This window comes from Micromys minutus (assembly GCF_963924665.1).
Source record: "Micromys minutus genome assembly, chromosome: 11".
Taxonomy (NCBI): domain Eukaryota; kingdom Metazoa; phylum Chordata; class Mammalia; order Rodentia; family Muridae; genus Micromys; species Micromys minutus.
Genome location: NC_137980.1, coordinates 2,049,148 through 2,069,161, shown reverse-complemented (window position 1 = coordinate 2,069,161; position 20,014 = coordinate 2,049,148). Strand labels below are relative to the sequence as shown.

The 20,014-nt window shown below is 36.8% G+C and overlaps 1 protein-coding gene across 1 annotated transcript in view; it reads left to right on the top strand.

Moving 5' to 3' along the window:
- SLF1 (SMC5-SMC6 complex localization factor 1) overlaps positions 1 to 20,014 on the top strand; it is a 63,062-nt gene that overhangs the window by 31,516 nt on the left and 11,532 nt on the right. The window contains exons 13-15 of the mRNA XM_080925153.1: positions 3,780 to 3,908; positions 4,587 to 4,752; positions 15,549 to 15,696. Coding sequence (XP_080781279.1) covers positions 3,780 to 3,908; positions 4,587 to 4,752; positions 15,549 to 15,696 — 443 coding nt within the window. The remainder of the gene's footprint in view (positions 1 to 3,779; positions 3,909 to 4,586; positions 4,753 to 15,548; positions 15,697 to 20,014) is intronic.

The following is a 20,014-nucleotide window of genomic DNA, read 5'->3' as shown; positions in this document are numbered from 1 at the left end:
CAGGAATTCAAGGCCCATACCTAAATATAATAAAAGCAATATACAGCAAACCAAAAGCTTGTGACAAATTAAATGGAAAAATGCTTGAAGCAATCCCACTAAAATCAGGGACAAGACTGTCCACTCTACTCATATCTATTCAATATAGTACTCAAAGTTCTAGCTAGAGCGTTAAGACAACAAAAAGAGTTATTTCATACAAATTGGCAAAGAAATAAAGATATCACTATTTGCAAATGATATGATAGTGTACATAAACGACCCCAAAAATTCTACAAAAGAGCTTCTACAGCTGATAAACAACTTCAGCAAAGTGGCCAGATACAAGCTTAATTCAAGCAATACATTATACAAATGATAAATGGGCTGAGGAAGAAAATAGTGAAACAATACCCTTCACAACAGTCACAGTTAATATAAAATATTTTGGTGTAATTCTAACCAAACAAGTGAAAGATCTGTAAGACAAGAATTTCAAATCTCTCAAGAAAGAAATTGAAGAAGACCTCAAAAAATGGAAAGATCTCCCATGCTCATGAATTGGTAGGATTAACATAGTAAAAATAGCCATCCTACCAAAAGTAATCTATGGCTTCAACACAATTCCCATCAAAATCCCAACACAATTCTTTACAGAAGTGGAAAGAACGATTCTCAATTTCATATGGTAAAACAAAAAAATCCAGGATAGTGAAAACAATTCTTAATAATAAAAGAACTTCTAGGGAATCACCATCTCTGACCTCAAGGTATACTACAGAGCAATAGTGATTTAAAAAAAAAAAAAACTGCATGGTATTGGTACAGAGACAGACAGGTTGATCATTGGAATAGAATTGAAGACCCAGAAGTAAACCCACACACTTATGCACACTTGATCTTTGACAGAGAAGCCAAAAATATACAGTCGACAAAAACAAGGTTCTTCAGTAAATGTTGCTAGCTTTACTGGCAGTCTGTATGTAGAAAAATGAAAGTAGATTCATATTTCTCATCTTTCGCAAAGTTCAATTTCAAGTAGATAATGTTCCTCAACATAAAATCTAAGACACTGTATCTAACAGAGGATAAAGTGTGAAAGAGTCTTGAACTCATTGACAGTGGAGGGGAGGGGAAGGTAAGGGGGGAATTTCCTAAACAGACCTCCAATTGACTCAGGCTCTAAGATGAAGAATTGATAAATGGGACCTCATGATGCTGAAAGGCTTCTTTAAAACAAAAGACATTCTCAATAGGACAAATTGGCATCCTATAGATTGGGAAAAAAAATCTTCACTAACCCCACATTCAGAAGAGGACTAATAACCTAAATATATAAAGAACTCAAGAAGCTAGCCTCAAAAAAAGAAAATCAAAAAATGGTATATAGAACTAAACAGAATTCACAACAGAGGAATCGTGAATGGATGAAAGCACTTAAAGAAATGTTCTCTTTCCTCGTTCATCAGGGAAATGCAAATCAAATGACACTTTGATGCCACCCTACCCCAATCAGACTGGATAAAATAAAAAATTCAGGTAACATGTTGGCAAGGATGTGTAGAAAGAAAAACTATATGTTTTGTTCCTGTTTAAAAGTACTGCATGGACCAAAAAAAAAAAAAAAAAAACAACAAAAACAAAAACACCAGAAAACTGGTGGCATTGCAAACTTGTACAACCATTCAGGAAATCAATCTTGAGGTTCCTCAGATAATTGGAAGTAGATTACCATTTTTTGGCATATACCCAAAAGATTTCCCATCATAACACAGGGTGACATTCTCCACTATTTTCATATCAGCCTTTTAGCCAGAAAGAGGAAACAACAGATGTCCCATGACAGAAGATTGGATACAGAAAATGAGGTTCGTTTACAGAATGAAATACTATTTAGCTATTAAGAACTAGGACATCATGAGTTTTGCAGGCAAATGAATAGAACTAGAAAATATACTGAGGAAGGTTTCTCTCACCCAACAGGACATGCATGGTATGTACACACTAACAAGTTGATATTAGCCAAAATAGTACATACAGAATACCCAGGAATCAATCTACGGATCTCAAGAAAGTTAATGAGATAAAGGACCCAAGTGAGGATGCCTCAGTCCCACTTGGGAGATAGAAGAAAGCAGAGGGCAGAGAAAGTAAGAGAGGGGAGGAACAGGGGTAGGTGAAAAGGGGAACATGGTTAGGTATTGGGCAGGGGAACAGGAGTGAAGCCCTGAGTGCCTGCAGAATAAATGGAAATATGAAGTTTTGGGAGGTAGGAGGACCCTGTAGAAAGTACCAGAGACCTAGGAGATGAGAGACTCTTGGGACTTAAAGGGGGGACCAAGGATGAAATGCCCAACAGTGCAGAAAGAGAACTTAAGAGTCAATCTCCAGTAGAAAGACAGGGTATCAGTCTAGAGATAGGGTTGTAATCCCACAGTCAAAATTCTGACCCAGAATTGTTCCTGTTTAAAAGCACTGCATGGACAAAAATGGGAAAGAGATTGAGGAAGAGGGGGTCCAGTTACTGGACTAACTTGGGATCCAGCTCATGAGGAGGCTGCAAGGCCTGACACTATTACTGATGCTATGGTGTGCTTACAGACAGGAGCCTAGCATGGTGGGTTCTCTGGGAGGCCCAACAAGCAGCTGAGTGAGACAAAAGCAGATACCAGCTTTTGGACTGAAATTGGGTTCTCGTGATTGAATTAGGGAAAAGTTGGAAGAAGCTGAGGAGGGCGACCCCAAAGGAAGACCAGCAGTCTCAACTAACCTGGACCCCTGAGATCTCTCAGACACTGAGCTACCAGTCAGGCAGCTTATACCAGCTGATATGAGGCCCCTGATACATATACAGCAGTTTACTGCCTGGTCTGGACTCAGAGAAGATGTACCTAACCCTTGAGAGACTTTAAAACCTAGGGAGTGAAGACGCATGGAGGGCAGGGCCAGGGGATCGGGCATCCTCTTAGAGTCAGTGGAGGAAGAATGGCAAAAAGAATTGTGGGAGGAAGGACCAGGATGGGAGCAATGACTTTACTTTAATAAATAATAGTGATAAATAAATATATGTACATACTACAGGAGCTAGAGAGATGATAGCCCATGAGTTCAGGCACTTGACTCACAATCTTCTCTGACTTCACTGCTAGGGGATCCAGTGCCCTTACCTTCTGTCCTCCATGGGCACCAAATACACAGATGGTTGCACAGGCATATATGCAGGCAGAAACACACACACGTACATTTAAGAAATGTGTTTATTTAATAAGTACATGCATGCATTTATCATAGAACTATGCTAACCAACTCAACTGCACAAGCCAAATTCAGCTGTATAGTAGAACATAGCAATTATCTTTGAAGTTTTGTTGTGTGTGATGCAAATAAAATACTGAATTTTGAAAACTCTAAACTATGAAGCCATTACCCTCCATTATTACGTAGTAGAAATGAAATAATCATGGATATCGGATACTGTAACTGGTATGATAAACTGAAGTTATAGCTCATAATTTGCATCAAAAGGACTTGATAAAAGTCCAGAGTCATCGTTCTTATCTGTGAAAGGGCAGAGAATACTGGTAGGTGTTAAATTTTACATTGAGACCAGAAAAACTATTGCTGTGTTAAGAACAAAATCTTTTAAATTTGGCATACTTTAAAATTTTCTTGAACTTAGTTTTAACTTTGTTGAAGGTCTCATTCAAATTTTAAAAGTAGTCTGAAAAAAGAAAAATCTTGTCCACAAATTATTCAGTGACTATTTTTATGAAATCCATTATTGGGTTCATACTTTTCAGGTCTTGTCTTTTCAATGAAGGTTTCTGCCATCAAATATCAGAAAATATTGGTTCTAAGGTGGTCCATCTCACATTGCTCAAGTTTTTCTTTAATTTACTTGAAAGCGAAGTGCGGCATTTGAGTCAAAAGTAAGTATTAATTATAAATGCCTTTCTACAGTTTTGCTATTTTATGATTTTATGATAAATATATATGAGAAATCTCCTACTTTGTTTTTATAGAGATTTTGTTTTCATTTTCAGACACAACCCAGTGGCTATGAAGGTTTACTAATACGTTGTTTTTCTTTCTCTTCAATTCATATTTTTATTACTCTTCATTTGATAAAATATATATTTTGGGGAATTTATATATATTTTAATGTACTTAAAACTGAAGTGTGGCATTTGAGTATATATTACTGAGTTTTATTTAGCTTAGACCATTTTTTATTGATATGTGCACATACATTCATATGGAAACCAAAGGTTCAATCTTGAGAGTCATTTCTCAGTAGTCCATATTGTTTATTGAGGCAGGGGTCTTTCATTGTCCTGGGGCTCACAGAGTAGTGACCAATAAGCCCTAAGGACTTGCCTGCCTCTCCTTTCTAGCACTGAGACTCTAAGTGGCCTCCACAATGCCTGCTTAAATTGATATACCCAGCCCATGAGGCCATTTTTAATATTTTAGTCATGTGTTATGCCATGTTCATTATATATTATCACCTTTCTCAACAATTAGTATATGGTCCTATCAAAAAAAGTCTAATAGCTCCCATGTTTAAATTGGCCTTATAATTTAATATTTGTGTATGTTTTCATTAGGTTATGTGACTGGTCAGATTCTCAGAATCTAAAAGTAGCAGAAAAGGCAATTCTTCATGAAATCTTTTGGTCAGGAAGTGAAACTTCAGGACTTTTGACAAAACCAGTAAATATGCTTTTGGAATGGACTATATATTCTCACAAGGAAAAATTCAAGTCTAATGATGTAAGTAGGATTTATATACAGAAGAATACAATTTATGGGAAAAACATAGCTCTCATTGGCTGTATGTTTCACAGATACAGATTTATCGAGTGCGTATAAAAATGTTCAGGAAAGGTTTTATCTCTACTGAACATGAACAAATTTCTTGTCATTACTAACTCAACAGTTTGCTGTGGTAATAATGCACTTAACATTCAGATTAAATTAGTTACTGCAAGTGATGTATAGAGGACTTGAAGCATATGGGAGGGTGGGAAGTATATGTAGGCATCACAGTTTATAGTATGCATACCTGATGGCTTTTTAATATTTTATAGCTTAGGCCTTTTAGCTAGGGCAGTCTCCCAGCTGCTCTAACTTAGCCTGATTAACTAGCCTATATTCTGCCATATGTCTAGTTCTAGCTTCCTGCTCTGGTCTCTCCCTTCATCTTCATGCCCTCTGTCAAACATACTCTCAGCCTCCCTCTTTCTCCCCAGAAGTTCTACCCTTCACTTCCTGCCCAGCTATTGGCTGTCAGCCCTTTTATCACAGCCAGATACAAATCTACATTGCTTAGGCAAGAGAGTAAGGAATAATACCAAGATCCTGCCATCAGCTAGCTCCCAGCTGGTACAGAATTAACATTGAATATGCAGAGATGTGCCTTCACACAATGTACCCCAAAAACAATATTGAACATAAGAGTCTCGAACATCCATTGATTTGGGGAACTGTACGTTTTGAAATCTGTGGTATGTATACTGGAGGCAATCCAAGGCGCAGATACTGGTAGATGAATTTAGAGAACTAATTATATACTGTTATCTGAGATCAATTGAGGAAGAAAATTGCCGAATATTTTGTGTAGAACAATTATATGAGGATATAAAGAAAAAAAAGATTATATTTTGAGTGCATCATAGAAAACATCAATTGTGTTTCCGAATAATCTGCCTTTGGTGCCTTATTGCCTGTTATTTTAATATGTCAATAATTTTATACTTTTTAATCATTTCTTTTGTTCTTTCATCTATCTTCTCTAATTCTTGTATCATTTTCTTATTAGTCTCGGTTTCAAGTACTTATATTTAGTAGAAATTACTTTTTGGAATACAATTGACCTTCCTTTCATATATTTAATACTTTAATATTGTGTGTGAGTGGTCTTTAAATACTGTTTCATTTTTTTTTTTAAGTTTGATTTTTCCTTTCATATATAGTACTAAGGATTGAACCCAGGAGCTTTTTTTTTTTTTTTGGATAGTCTTTGTATTTACATTTCAAATGTTATCCCCTTTCCGTGAATCTCATACCCCCTCCCCCTCTACTTCTTTCCATGAAGGTGCTCCCTCTCCTAACCACATGCTCTAACTCAGCACCTTGGCATTCCCCTACAGTGACCAAAGGCCTCTTCTCCCATTGATGCCAGACAATGCTGTCCTCTTCTACATATGCAACTATAGCCATGAGTCTCTCCATGTGTGCTCATTAGTTAGTGTTTTAGTCCATAAGAGTTCTGGAGAGTTTGGTTGGTTGATAATGTTGTTCTTCCCATGGGATTGCAGACCCTTTCAGCTCCTTCAGCTGATAGCTGCAAGCATCCTCAACTGTATATCTGTATGACTCCGGCAGAGCCTATGAGGAGGCATCCATATCAGGCTCCTGCCAGTAAGCACTTATTAGCATCAGCAATAGTGCTTGGGTTTGGTGACTGCCTATGGGTTGGATCCCCAGGTGAGGTAGTCTCCGAATGATCTTTTATTCCATCCCTGCTCCCCTATTTCTCCCTCTTTTTCCTTCCCTGGGTGTTCTATTTCTCTTCTAAGAAGGACTGAGGCAGCTACATCCTGCCGTTCTTTCTTTTTTGTGCTTCATAAGGTCTGTGAATGGTTTCTTGGGTATTCTGAGCTTTTTGGTGCTAGTATCCGCTTATCAGTGAGTGCATACCATGTCTGTTCTTTTGTGACTGGGTTACCTCTCTCAGGGTAATAGCTTCTACTTCCATCCATTTGCCTAGAAATTTCATGAAGTTATTGTTTTTAATAGCTGTAAATAAATCACAATTTCTGTATCCATTCCTCTGTTGAAGGACATCTGGGTTCTTTCCAGCTTCTGACTATTATAAATAAGGATGATATGAGCATGGTTGAGCATGTGTTCTTGTTATATGTTGGAGCTTCTTTTTGGTATATGCCCAGTAGTTGAATAGCTGGGTCTTCAGGTAGTACTATGTCCAGTTTTCTGAGGAACTGCCAGACTGATTTCCAGAGTAGTTGTTCCAGCATGCCGTCACACCAACAATGGAGGAGTGTTCCTCTTTTTCCACATCCTTGTGAGAATCTGCTGTCACCTGAGTTTTTGATCTTAGCCATTCTGACTGGTGTGAGGTGGAATCTCAGGATTCTTTTGATTTGCATTTCCCAGATGATTAAGGATGTTTAGCATTTCTTTAGGTGTTTCTGAGCCATTCAATATTCCTCAGTTGAGAATTCTTTGTTTAGCTCTGTACCTCATTTTTTAATAGGATTGTTTGATTCTCTGGAGTCTAACTCTTTGTATATATTGGATATTAGTTCTCGATCAAATGTATCTCGATCAAAAGTAAAGATCCTTTCCCAATCTATTGGTTGTCGTTTTGTCTTCTTGACAGTGTTTTTTGCCTTACAGAAACTTTGCAATTTCATGAGGTCCCATTTGTTGATTCTAGATCTTCGAGCATAAGCCATTGGTGTTCTGTTCAGGAATTTTTTTTCTGTGCCTATGTGTTCTAAGCTCTTCCCGACTTTCTCCCCTATTAGTTTCATTGTACCTGGTTTTATGTAGAGATCTTGGATCCACTTGAACTTGAACTTTCTTCTGCGTGCTGACTGCCAAATGAACCAACATGATTTGTTGAATTGGCTGTCCTTTTTCCACTGAATGTTTTTAGCTCCTTTGTCAAACATCAAGTGACCATAGATGTGTGGGTTTATTTCTGCATCTTGAATTCTGTTACATTGATCTACCTACCTATTTCTGTAACGATACCATGTGGTTTTATCACGATTGATCTGTAATACAGTTTGGGGTCAGGGATGGTGATTCCTACTGAAGTTCTTTTATTGTTGAGAATAATAGTTTTCACTATTCTGGGTTTTTTGTTTTTGTTTGTTTGTTTGTTTTCGGGTTTTTTTTTTTTTTTTTTTTTTTTTTTTTTGTTACTCCAAATGAATTTGCAAATTGCTCTAATTTTATGAAGAATTGAGTTGGGATTTTTGATGGGGATTGCATTGAATTATTAGAACAAAAATTTCATTGAATTGGAAGCTCAGACTTCCCCCTGGTCATTTTGGGCTTCTAATGCCATTAAACCAACAGGCTAAGAAGGGAATAACACTGTTAGGAGGGGTGATAGATCCAGATTACCATGGAGAAATTGGATTGCCTCTCCACAATGGAGGTAAGAAGGATTATGTCTGGAGTGCAGGAGATCCCTTAGGGCGTCTCTTAGTACTACCATGTCCTGTGATTAAAGTCAGTGGGAAGCAAGGCAGTAGTAAATGACATCCCTCCATGGCCTCTGCATCAGCTCCTGCTTCCTGACCTGCTTGAGTTCCAGTCCTGACTTCCTCTGGTGATGAACAGCAATGTGGAAGTATAAGCTGAATAAACCCTTTCCTCCCCAACTTGATTCTTGGTCATGATATTTTGTGCAGGAATAGAAACCCTGACTATGTTGATCCTTCTAGTCCATGAGCATGGGAGATCTATCCACATTCTGAGGTCTTCCTCTGAACTTCTTCAGAGACTTGAAGTTCTTGTCATACAAGTCTTTCACTTGTTTGGTTGGGATAGCACCAAGGTATTTTATATATTTGTAACTATTGTGAAGGTTGTCCTTTCCCTAATTTTTTTCTAACCTTGTTTATCCTTTGAGTGAAAGAAGGCTACTGATTTGTTTGAATTAATTTTATATCCAGCCACTTTGTTGAAATTGTTTATCAGCTGTAGAAGTTCTTTGATGGAATTTTTGGGATCACTTACGTATACTATCCTGTCATCTACAAATAGTGATATTTGACTTCTTCCTTTTCGATTTGTATTCCTGTGAATTCCGTTTGCTGATTAATTGCTCTGGCTGGGACTTCAGTACTACATTGAATAGGTAGAGGGAGAGTGGACAGCCTTGTCTAGTGGGACTGCTTTGAGTTTCTCACCGTTTTGTTTGATGTTGGCTACTGGTTTGCTGTATGTTGATTGTACTGTGTTTAGGTATTGGCTTCTTTTTATGCAAGCCAAGCAGTCTTACAGCAGGCAATCTCACCAGTCCTCCAGTGACATGTGTTCTACAATTTGCAAATGGATGGTAACATATTAGGAGTGTTTGGTTGACTGCTTGTCTAATAATTCCTAATAGTAAGTTATAGTGAAATATTGTGCTTTTCTGATTTACAGAATTTATTGGTGATTTTTTTTTTTTTTTTGGCCCTAAAGGATATCAAGTTGAAAGGATGTGATTTTATTATACTTTTACAGTATTCTCTGTCACCTACTAGTTCTGTTTGTAGTGACCAACCAGTAGTTTGTCACCAACTAGATTTGTTTAAGTATTATTTAAGTTTGTTAAACTTACATTAATTATTTTTGTCCTACAGTTTTATAGGTATAACTAGATTTCATGGTAACCAAGTAATCCTATTATGTGACTGTAGCTATTTTTAATTTACCACGTTTTCTTTATATTGTGTACATGATGTATATGTGTATGCACATGCCACAGCACACACATGGAGGTCAGAATTTGTTTTCCTTTTCTGCATTGTAGAAATGGGGACAATGTCAGATTGTTAGGCTAGGAGTAGATGTCTATCCACTAAGCAATGTCACTGGCCCAAGTACACGATAGTATACACCTTACTGATAATTTAGTAAGGATGTGTAATCTTAAGCTTATTCTTATCAATTAATTTGTCGTTTGGTTTACTTTTTATTCACTATAATTATTTAGGATAGGAAATATTCCTTATAGAACTGCTTCTTTTTATTCATTTGATTACATAAATGATATTTTTTATTCAAGACTGAAAACAATGAAACTAACATTTTCACATTTTTACTAAAGCACTAGTCACTACACATAAGAAATTACTCAGCAAACATATAAGGAAATAGAAATAAATTTGTACATACTTAAAGTTTTTGTTCAAATTTATAAGTAAATGCAACACATTTGAGAAGCAATCTTTAACAAATTATAGTGGCATCACTTCTAAAAAAAACTGGTTTTAAATTTTGTACATTATTATTTAACATTTAAATTTCTTGAGCTAACTTATTTTTTATTGTAATACCTTACTGTTAGAATTCATTCTTATACTTAATTAAATAATCTTTAGCAATTTCCAGTTTCAAAAAATCTGTGCATGTTCACAGACATCGTTTTCTGTACTATAAAGCATTTGTTTCTTGATTTGCTGAATTGAAGCATTCAAGTTAAGTCATTAGCTAAACAGAAGTCCTCAGGTTATGCTAATACTGTTTTGTCATAATGTCAGTCAGCAAGTATTGCAGAGTGACAAAATGGCAGTGAATTTTATTGTCACTAATCTGAGAAAGCTTTGGGCTTTCCTTGGCAGAGAGCAGAGGTGAGCCAAGTCAAGTTTAGGGATGAGATGCATGTTTTCTAAAGCTTTGGGGGTTAGATAGTCCCAGTTTTCTTTGCAATGTCCTTAATTGCTATTTAAGTATAACCCTACAATTTATGTAGAAGTGTATGTTAGTTTGTATTTAGAGATGACTGGTTTGAAGTTAAAGTTTTAAGTAACTTACTGACAATATCCTAGCCTGTTAGGGCAAGCCTTCATTACAGGCCAAGTTTATTTCAACAGGCTTTCTTATATTTCTAATGCCAGAGTATAAAAAAAGAAATGCATACATTCTGCTTGCATCTTTTCAGCAGAGTAGTTTATCACAAATAGCAATAGAAGTCAGAGAGAGCCAAAGGCCAAGTTGGTACTTTGTTCTTTGTTACAGACTAATCAGCTTTAGTAGATTGTGAAGTTTTATAAACAGATTGCTTCTAACAGAGGAGAATTGTATTGACATAATATACAGTAATAGAATTTTACATGTTAGAAAGACATTCTAAGGGTATGTGGATGTATAATATAAATCATGTCTTTGTTTCTTTGCTGGTTCTTGGGATAATTCAGTCTTTTAGCTTTTACAAACATTTCAACATTTGAAACTGGCCTTCTCCCACACCCCCGCATCCTGCTTTGATGGTCTACTTACCTCTTGTCCTTTTTTTTTTTTTTTTTTTTTTTTTAATTTATTTACTTTTCATCCTTATTGTCAAGGGATCCTCTCCCATGGCCCCATCCTCCAAGTCATCCTCTCCCATGGCCCCTTCCCCCATCTCATACTCCTCCTTTTTTTTGGGAGGTTGGATTCCCCCCCACACACACACACTATCTCCCTCCTAAACACCGAAGCTGGCTCATCAAGTCTCTGTAGGGCTATGCACATTCTCTCCCACTAAAGCCAGACAAGGCAGCCCATTCCACAGACAAGCAACAGCTTTAGGGAGAGAACCTGCTGCAGTTGTTGGTGTACCCACAGGAAAACCAAGTTGCACATCTGATACATATGTATGCGGAGGCCTGGAGCAGCCCGTGCTTGATCTTTGGTTGGTAGTTCAGTCTCTGAGACCCCCCAAGGGTCCAGATTAGTTGACTTTGATGGTCTTCCTATGGAGTTCTTATTCCCATCTAGGCCCTCAGTCCTTTCCTCAACTCTTCTATAAAAGCTCCTTCCAATATTTGGCTGTGCGTCTCTGAATCTATTTCAGTCAGTTGCCAAGTGGAGCCTCTCAGAGGATAGTCTGCAAGCACAACAGAGTAGCATTAATAGTGTCAGGTTGGTGTTCACCCATGGGATGGATTTCAAGTTGGGCTGGTTATTGGTTAGCCATTCCCTTAGTCTCTGCTCCATTCCCTTCCCTGAACTTCTTGTAGATTGGCTGAATGTTTGGTGGAAAGTTATGGGTGGGTTGGTGTCCCTATCACTCCACTGGGGGTCCTGCCTAGCTATAGGAAGTAGCATATTCAGGTTCCATATCCCCACTGCTGTCAGCCTTAGCTAAGGTTACCCCCATTGATTCCTTCGAGCTTCCCCCATCCCACATCTCTGGCATATCCTCAAGATGTCCCTCACCCCTGCCAACTGCAGATTTCTAAACATTCTCCCCTCCCTCTCTTGTCTCTTCCCATACCTAATCCTGAACCTCCTATTCCCCTCCCCACTCCTCTCCCACCCAGTTCCCTCCCTCCATATTCCTCCTATTTTATTTCCCCTTCTAAGTAAAATTCAATCCATTTCCAAAACATACATAGTCCAGAAAACAGTAGCACTGGGATTAGCAAGATGACTCAGTAGGTAGAGGCATTTACCGACAAGCCTATGACCTGAATTCCGTCTCCGGTACCCAAATGGTAGAAAGAGAATCAGCTCTTGGAAGTTGTCCTCTGGCAACACCACATTTTCTGGGCATGCCTGTGCCCTTTCTCCACACACAATAAAAGCATTTAATATATGTAATTTTAAATGCATTAAGGGAAAAAAAGTTGCATTGTATTACACTGCCCTGCTTGTTCTTGGCCATGTTGCTTTATGAATATGCACATTAAAAAAAAAATAGTATGAAAGAACCCAAGTCCAGACTTCAGAGTGTCAATTTGTATAGAATTTTACCATCTTGGATACAAAATTGCCATATTCAACTGGCACAGAGTAAAATAATTACAGAAATTATTCCTCAAAGTCTGTGCTAGAGATCTTCACCCATCTTTATTAGTGTTAAGGTAAATTTTACATTAAAAGTATTAACTTTAGGGCTGGAGGGTTAAGTCATTAAGTCGTCAGTTAAGAGTACTTGTTACTTTTGTCTGGAACTCAGGTTCAATTCACAGCAGCCTCATGGGTTCAGAACTGTCTATAACTCCAGTCACAGGGGATTAGTGCTGTCTTCTGACTTCCACAGGCACCAAGCATGCACATGGTGCACTTATCTACATACAAGCAAACACTCATATGAGTAAAAATAATAAATAAGATAGAGAAATACTAACTTTAAATTGAGGTTTCAAATATAGGTATTTGTTGATTTACGTAAAATTAAAAGAAAGTCTCAACTAGTTGGTATTTTTTAATTATTGATAGAGTGCTAGATTGTGATTTCTATAGGAGCTTAACTACATAGACAAACATTTTTTACTCAATAGTTTTAGAATCTGGGGGCTCATGATCCTGAATTACTATTTTACATATCAAAATACACTGCTTCCTCCCTTTTCTTCTGTGTATTGTCATTACTAGTATTCAGAAAATTATTGTGGTTGAAGTAACATCTTATATGTCTATGAACATGACCAATTTCATATCCTTTTGCTAACTTGAATGATTAATTGATTCACTGGGCTTTGTTCTCCTCCTATTCTCCATCCTTTCTGACTTCTACCATCTTTCTGTCTCCTCTTCCATGGCATTCTCTGAACTCCTATTGGCAGCACCCAATGAAGACCTCACATTTAATATCTGGCTGTTCATAATATCTAGCTGTGAATCTATAGTGTCTGCTCCCATCTGCTATGAAAGGAAGACTCTGAGGATGACTATAGTTAGAAATGAGGCACTGATCCATGGCTATCGTTAGAAATCACATCATTTTTTTTGTTGTTGTTGTTAATTAGTTTTGGGTTTTTTTTGTTTGGTTTTTGGTGTTGGACTTTTCTGTTTGTTTGGGTTTTTTGTTTGTTTAATTGGTTGGTTGGGTTTTTTTGTTTGTTTGTTTGTTTCATACTTTTGGACCAGTTGTGTTTGGTTCTACAATAGGTCTCTTTGCTGTCTAGTCTTTGGCTCCTGCCCCCCAAGCAGTGTTGGGCATGGGCTTCCTCTTGTGGAGTACATCAAGTCAATCAGACATTAGTGGCCTCTTCCACATGTTCTGTGCTGCTATTGCCCCAGCACATCTTCAAGTAGAGCAGGCAGTAGATCAAATGTTTTGTGGCTTGGTTGGTGTTCATGTAAGCTAAGAAATGGTTTCCTAATAAAATGCCTTCTATACTTAGAAGAAATTTGTTTGCAAGGGCAGGAGAACTAAGTCCATAATTCACTGAGGGCTCAAAATGCATAGGGCTCTAACTTATTAGGCATAATGTAATGACTAAACCCAGCAGTTATAATCTATTCAAATGTAACATTGAAAAAAGGGTATTTCTGTGCCTTATCCAGCTGTAACTTAGTGATACTTTTACACATGTAACTTGTCTAGGAAATATAGGCATTTCAACTAGTTTTAATATCATTTTCGAAAAGTGTTTATATTAAAATATTTTTAAAGGCCTGGAGAGATGGCTCAGTGGTTAAGACCACTGGCTGTTCTTACAGAGGTCCTGAGTTTAATTCCCAGCAACCACATAATGGCTCACAATCATCTATAATTAAATAATTCTATCTTCTGGTGTACATGAAAGTGGAGCACTTGTATACATAAAATATTTTTTTAATATTTTCTTATTGGATATTTTATGGATTTACATTTTAAATGTTATCCCTTCCCCCCTCTTTCATATCCCCCTACTCCCTCCCCTTGCTTCTATGTTGATGTTCCCACCCACCCACTCCTACCTCATCACCCTGGCATTCTTGTACACTAGGGAAATGAGCCTTTACAGGATCAAAGGCCTCTCCTCCTATTATTGATGCCAGACAATGCCATCCTCTGCTACATATGCAGCTGGAGCCATGGGTCTCTCCATGTGTACTCATTGGTTGGTGTTTTAGTTTCTGGAAGCTCTGGGGGGGGGGTGGTTGATACTGTTCTTTTCATTGGGGTGCAAACCCTTTCAGCTTCTTCATTCCTTTCTCTAATTCCTATTGGAGTCCCTGTGCTCAGTCTGATGGTTAGCTGCAAGCATCCTCATTTGTATCAGTATGGCTCTGGCAGAGCCTCTGAGGAGACATCCATGACTGGGTTTGGTGGCTGCATATGGGATGGATCCGCAGGTAAGGCAGTATCTGGATGGCCTTTTGTTCAATTCCCGCTCCACTATTTGTCCCTGTATTTCCTCTTGTAAGTATTTTGTTCTTCCTTCTTAGAAGGACTGAAGCATCTGCATTTTTGCCTTCCTTCTTTTTGAGTTTCATATGGTCTGTGAGTTGTTTCTTGGGTATTCCCAGCTTATGGGCTAGTATCCGCTTCTCAGTAAGTACATACCATGTGTGTTCTTTTGTGACTGGGTTACCTCACTCAGGATGATATTTTCTAGTTCCATCCATTTGCCTATGAATTTCATGAAGTCATTGTTTTTAATATCACATCTCTGTTGAAGGACATCTGCATTCTTCCATAGGGGAATGAGAAAACTGACTCTACAGAGTTGTCCACTGACATCTACGTGTGCATAAGTGGAATGCACACACACACCATATTTACACATACAATAATATTAATTAAAAGTTTAGAAGTAATTCCAGAAGATGATTGTGAGTCACTACATGGTTTCTAGGAATTAAACTCGGGACCTCTGTAAGAGCAGCCAGTGCTCTTAACCACTGAGCCATCTCTCCAGACCTTTAAAAATATTTTAATATTAACAATGAGAGGCATAGGGTACATGGAGAAAGGGGTATTTTGTTAGTAAATTTCCACTACTAATATACCCTGTATTTTTAGTCATTGACCTCTCAAAAAAATAGTGAACGTAAGCATTAAAAATTGAAAAAAAAAAATGTATTTTTAATGTTTCAATAACATTTTCCCATCTTGATGCTAGGTCTTCAAACATGAACTGTCTTACTTATTGACTGGAATTCTTGGCACAGCAGTAGATTATTGGATCTTCCTTGGTATTCAGATGGGTAGAAATGTGATCCGACACATGTCTGAAGACTTAGGAAGTTATATTTCCCTTTGCTGTGATGGTAAGTATATTTTTGTTATGGATATATTTTTATCACTAATTCTGAACATTAGTTTCAAGTACCTTTAAGGGATCTATTTTTCAGTATATATTTTATATAAAGTTTTCTTTGAAATAATACACAGAGACAATATAAAAAGGAATGGGAAATTTTTCTATGATGTTCCCATACAGAGTGCTTCAAAAAACTGATAATGTCTAAGCATTTGTACATAGTTGAACTTGCACTACATTAAAAGTTTTAAACATTTTTTTTTGAAAATTTCATGGGTACTGATTTTATTCCATTTCAGTCCCACACACTCCCACTTTATTTATTTTCTCTGTTATTATTACATATGTATGTATATATGTGTGAGCACACATGTTATAAATATATGCACACATACATTATAAATATATGCACACATATGTATTTATAAATACAACTTGCTAAGTTTATTTAATGTTATTCATATATATGTGTATTTAGGATGGCCACTTGGGGTTAAATCACGGCTCATCAAATGACAAATGTGCTGAGAAAGAAAATAGGAAAACAACACCCTTCACAATAGTCACAAATAATATAATATATATCTTGGCTCTAACCAAACAAGTAAAAGATCTGTATGACAACAACTTAAGTCTCTCAAGAAAGAAATTGAAGAAGACTTCAAAAAAGGAGTGATCTCCCATGCTTATGGATTGGTAGGATTAATATAATAAAAATGGCCATCCTACCAAAAGCAATCTACAGATTGGATACAATCCCATCAAAATTTTAACTCAATTCTTTATAGATGTGGAGGATAGTGAAAGCAGTTCTTAACAATAAACAAAGTTCTAGAGGAATCACCATTCCTGACATCAAACTGTACTATAGAGCAATAGTTATTAAAAAAAAAAAAACTGTATGGTATCGATACAGAGACAGACAGGTTAATCAATAGAATAGAATTGAAGACATGTATGGACACTTGATCTTTTACAAAGAAGCCAAAATTATACAATGGAAAAAAGAAAATAAATCCATATTTTTCACCTTGTACAAAGCTCATATCCAAGTGGATCTTGGAGAAGACTTTCTTAGCAGCCATTAGTTTCTTCATGTAGGGGTGGGATCTCATGAGATTTCTCCCATCCATCCTGGGATGACAACTGGTGTTCTCACTGGGTGAAAGCTACTCTTACCAGTGGATATAAAGATAGGTGTTTTGAATATTCTTGAGGTTTGGGCTGTTGCTATATATTGCAATGCAAAATTCCATACCTGAAGGTCTAGGCCTACAAGTGAACTCTCTTACTTACAAGCTTTTGTTGTACAAACCTTGTTCTTTAATTTAAAACTATTAAATAAAATTGGCTACAGCCAATTTCTTGAGGGATTAGAGGTAGGTGGTGTTTGAGTTACTTGGTTAGGGATAAAGAAGAGAGAGGAGAAGAAAGAACTGGAAGGGAGGAGAAAGTTGCCATGAGGGGAGATGGACCATGAGTTTGATTGACTGACTGTTGCATTACTTAATTATCCTAAACAGTTTGTAATCACAGCTATTAAAGGGGCTAGGACTAAACCTTGTATTTTTAAATGAGTTGCTTATGCACAATGCCTATCTAAAAGTTGAAACATACATGTATTATGTTGTAACAAAAATAATCTTAAATTTTGCATCAATATACAAAGATTTATGCCAATGAAAACCTTAAACCAGTATCAGTATACAAAATTATGTACCATTGTTACAAAGTGTAGCCTTATTTTTGTATTAATATACAAAATTCTGTACTAATGTAAGATTATGGCTATAAAATGTTTTTGGGTATAAGAGTGGTCTACCCCTATTTGTCTAATTTCTTATAATATTTCTATATTCCTGCTTTTCCTTACCTTAGAAAGAAAGGGTGAGTGGGTGGGTGGGTGGGTAGGTGGACGGACGGACGGACGGACGGATGGATGGATGTATATCTGAGTCTAAACTCCCTATTTTGTTTCCTCCCTGTCAAAGACCATAATTATTTCGTAATCATCCCTTAAAATGACATATCTATAATTCATAAAATGACCAAAACCATTCACCCCAACTTAAGGGACTGGGAACAGTGGCCAACTGCTTCCTGCTGAATTAGCATGAAAAATTCCTTTGGGGGGTACCAATAAATTTGAAAAATGGTTAGTCTTAAGAAAGCTAGCTGTATAGCATTTGTTGTCCAGTCTGTATGCTGAGAAAGTGCAGGCTTAAATGAAGCCATGATTGGAACAAAGGCTGGACCAAGTGAGCTAGCTGTTCTGAAAAATCCTGCAAGCAAGTCTTCAGAGGAAACCGCTTAGATGTAGTTGAGGTAGGGACTCAAAAAGAACAATAGTAACAAAAACAGACCGGAATCTTACATGATCAAAAGAGTTTTCAATATCCTTAACATTTCTTACCATTCAAAGAGAGTAGAATCTATTAAAGGTCTTTTTGTGTATCAAGACTTAATGGAATTTAAAATGAAATTCACTGAGCTAGAATGTTTACCATATAGCTTCTTGTATCCATACATTAATTTGGCTTATCTCATTGATTATAACTTTTCCTCACTGGTTATTAGATTTGCTCATGTATTAATTACTTTTGAAATTGTCCTAATATGCATTTTAAAACAACCTCTTATTTTGGGTCTATTCTCTACAATATTATACATAATTTCTACATTCTTCCTGTTCCCTATCATTTACTTTTTGCTTTAAAGTTTTGTGAAATAAATGGAAGAAAGATATTATTTAGGCAGTTTGCCAAAAGAACTCTTTTCAGCAAGCACCTCAGGAAATGTTCTCATCAGATCTGATCTAATCTTCCCAGTTTGCAAACTGAGAAGGCTTCCCTGAGACTGACATTTCCTGCCTGTGTAAGCAGCTTCAGAACACCTAGATGTTCCTTTGCTCCCTTCTTCATGCCTGTGGTGGTACATTTCTAACCTCTTAAACTGCCTGAACTTTTGTGATCTCACAGTCAAGAGCATGTTTTCTTACGTACCAAATCATCTACGGTTTGAACTTCCAAGAAAATAATTTTACACATTTTTCCACTGCATCTTGTTTTTAGTTTTTTTTTTTTTCTTAAGAAAAAGTTCTTGAATCTACTGTTAATCATGTTAACTCCTTTAAAACAATTCTGTAATAGGAATACAGGTTTACAGTTTATTCAATAACTTCTACAAAGAGAGGTTTTTTTATACTACTAAAGTTAGATTTTTATCATATTTTTCCTGTTTCTCTTTCATTTAGTTTAGAGCGTGATTGCTGTCCTTTTTAAGGATAGCTGTCTTTTGTTGAGTGACTTTTAAACATTGCTTAGTGCAAATTTACTTCTTCCTTAGAACCTCTATCATTCCACTCATTTCTACTAGATAGGTTAGTGGTTTTTAAAAAATCACAAATTTGCCATAATAGGAAGAGTGCCAAAACTAGCTAATAATTCCTTGTTTTCATCTAATAACAAAACCTCCTTAAGTTTCAGGGAAAGTTTTAGTCAGCATTTGTGTTGTTCCCTATGTGTGATACTTGCCTTTAATGAAGTGTGAGTTATACTTTAGACAAATGACTGAAATAATAACCCTTGTATTAATGGAAATCTGAGTGCCTCTGCTTAGGTGGTCTCTTTACTCCTATTCTGCTGTCTGTTCACTCCAGAGGTGGGCATTTGCTCTGTTCTCACATGACATATTTAACCCATAATGTAACCTTGGTGGTACTTTTAATACTATGGTCATAATCATTAATTTGGTGACAGGGACCCATCTCCATCTCTATACACCAATTTACAACTCTAAATGAAGTTGAAATGATGCCATTGTTTGAAGAGAATTTCCTTACTCTTCTCAGTGTACACACCAGCTCACTCTGCAAAATAACCCGAGTTTCATTCTTGAGATCCACGTGGTAGAAGAAAACAAGTTTTATGAAATAATCCATAGATTCGAATGTGTGTGTGTGTGTGTGTGTGTGTGTGTGTGTGTGAGAGAGAGAGAGAGAGAGAGAGAGAGAGAGAGAGAGAGAGATATTATGTAATCCAGACTCTAATGGGTAAGGTATTGGCTTATTTAGGGTTTTATTGTTGTGAAGAGACACTGTGACCATAGCTCAATTCTTATTAAAAAAAAAAAAAAAATCTAATTGGGGCTTCCATACAATTTTAGAGATTGAGTCTAACATTGTCATGGAAGGAAACAGCAACGTGCAAATAAACATGGTGCTAAAGAAGGAGCTGAGAGTTCTACATCTTGATCCACATTATAGTAAGAGAGTGAATGCCACACTGGATTCAGCTTAAGCATAGGAGACCTCAAAACCACCTTTC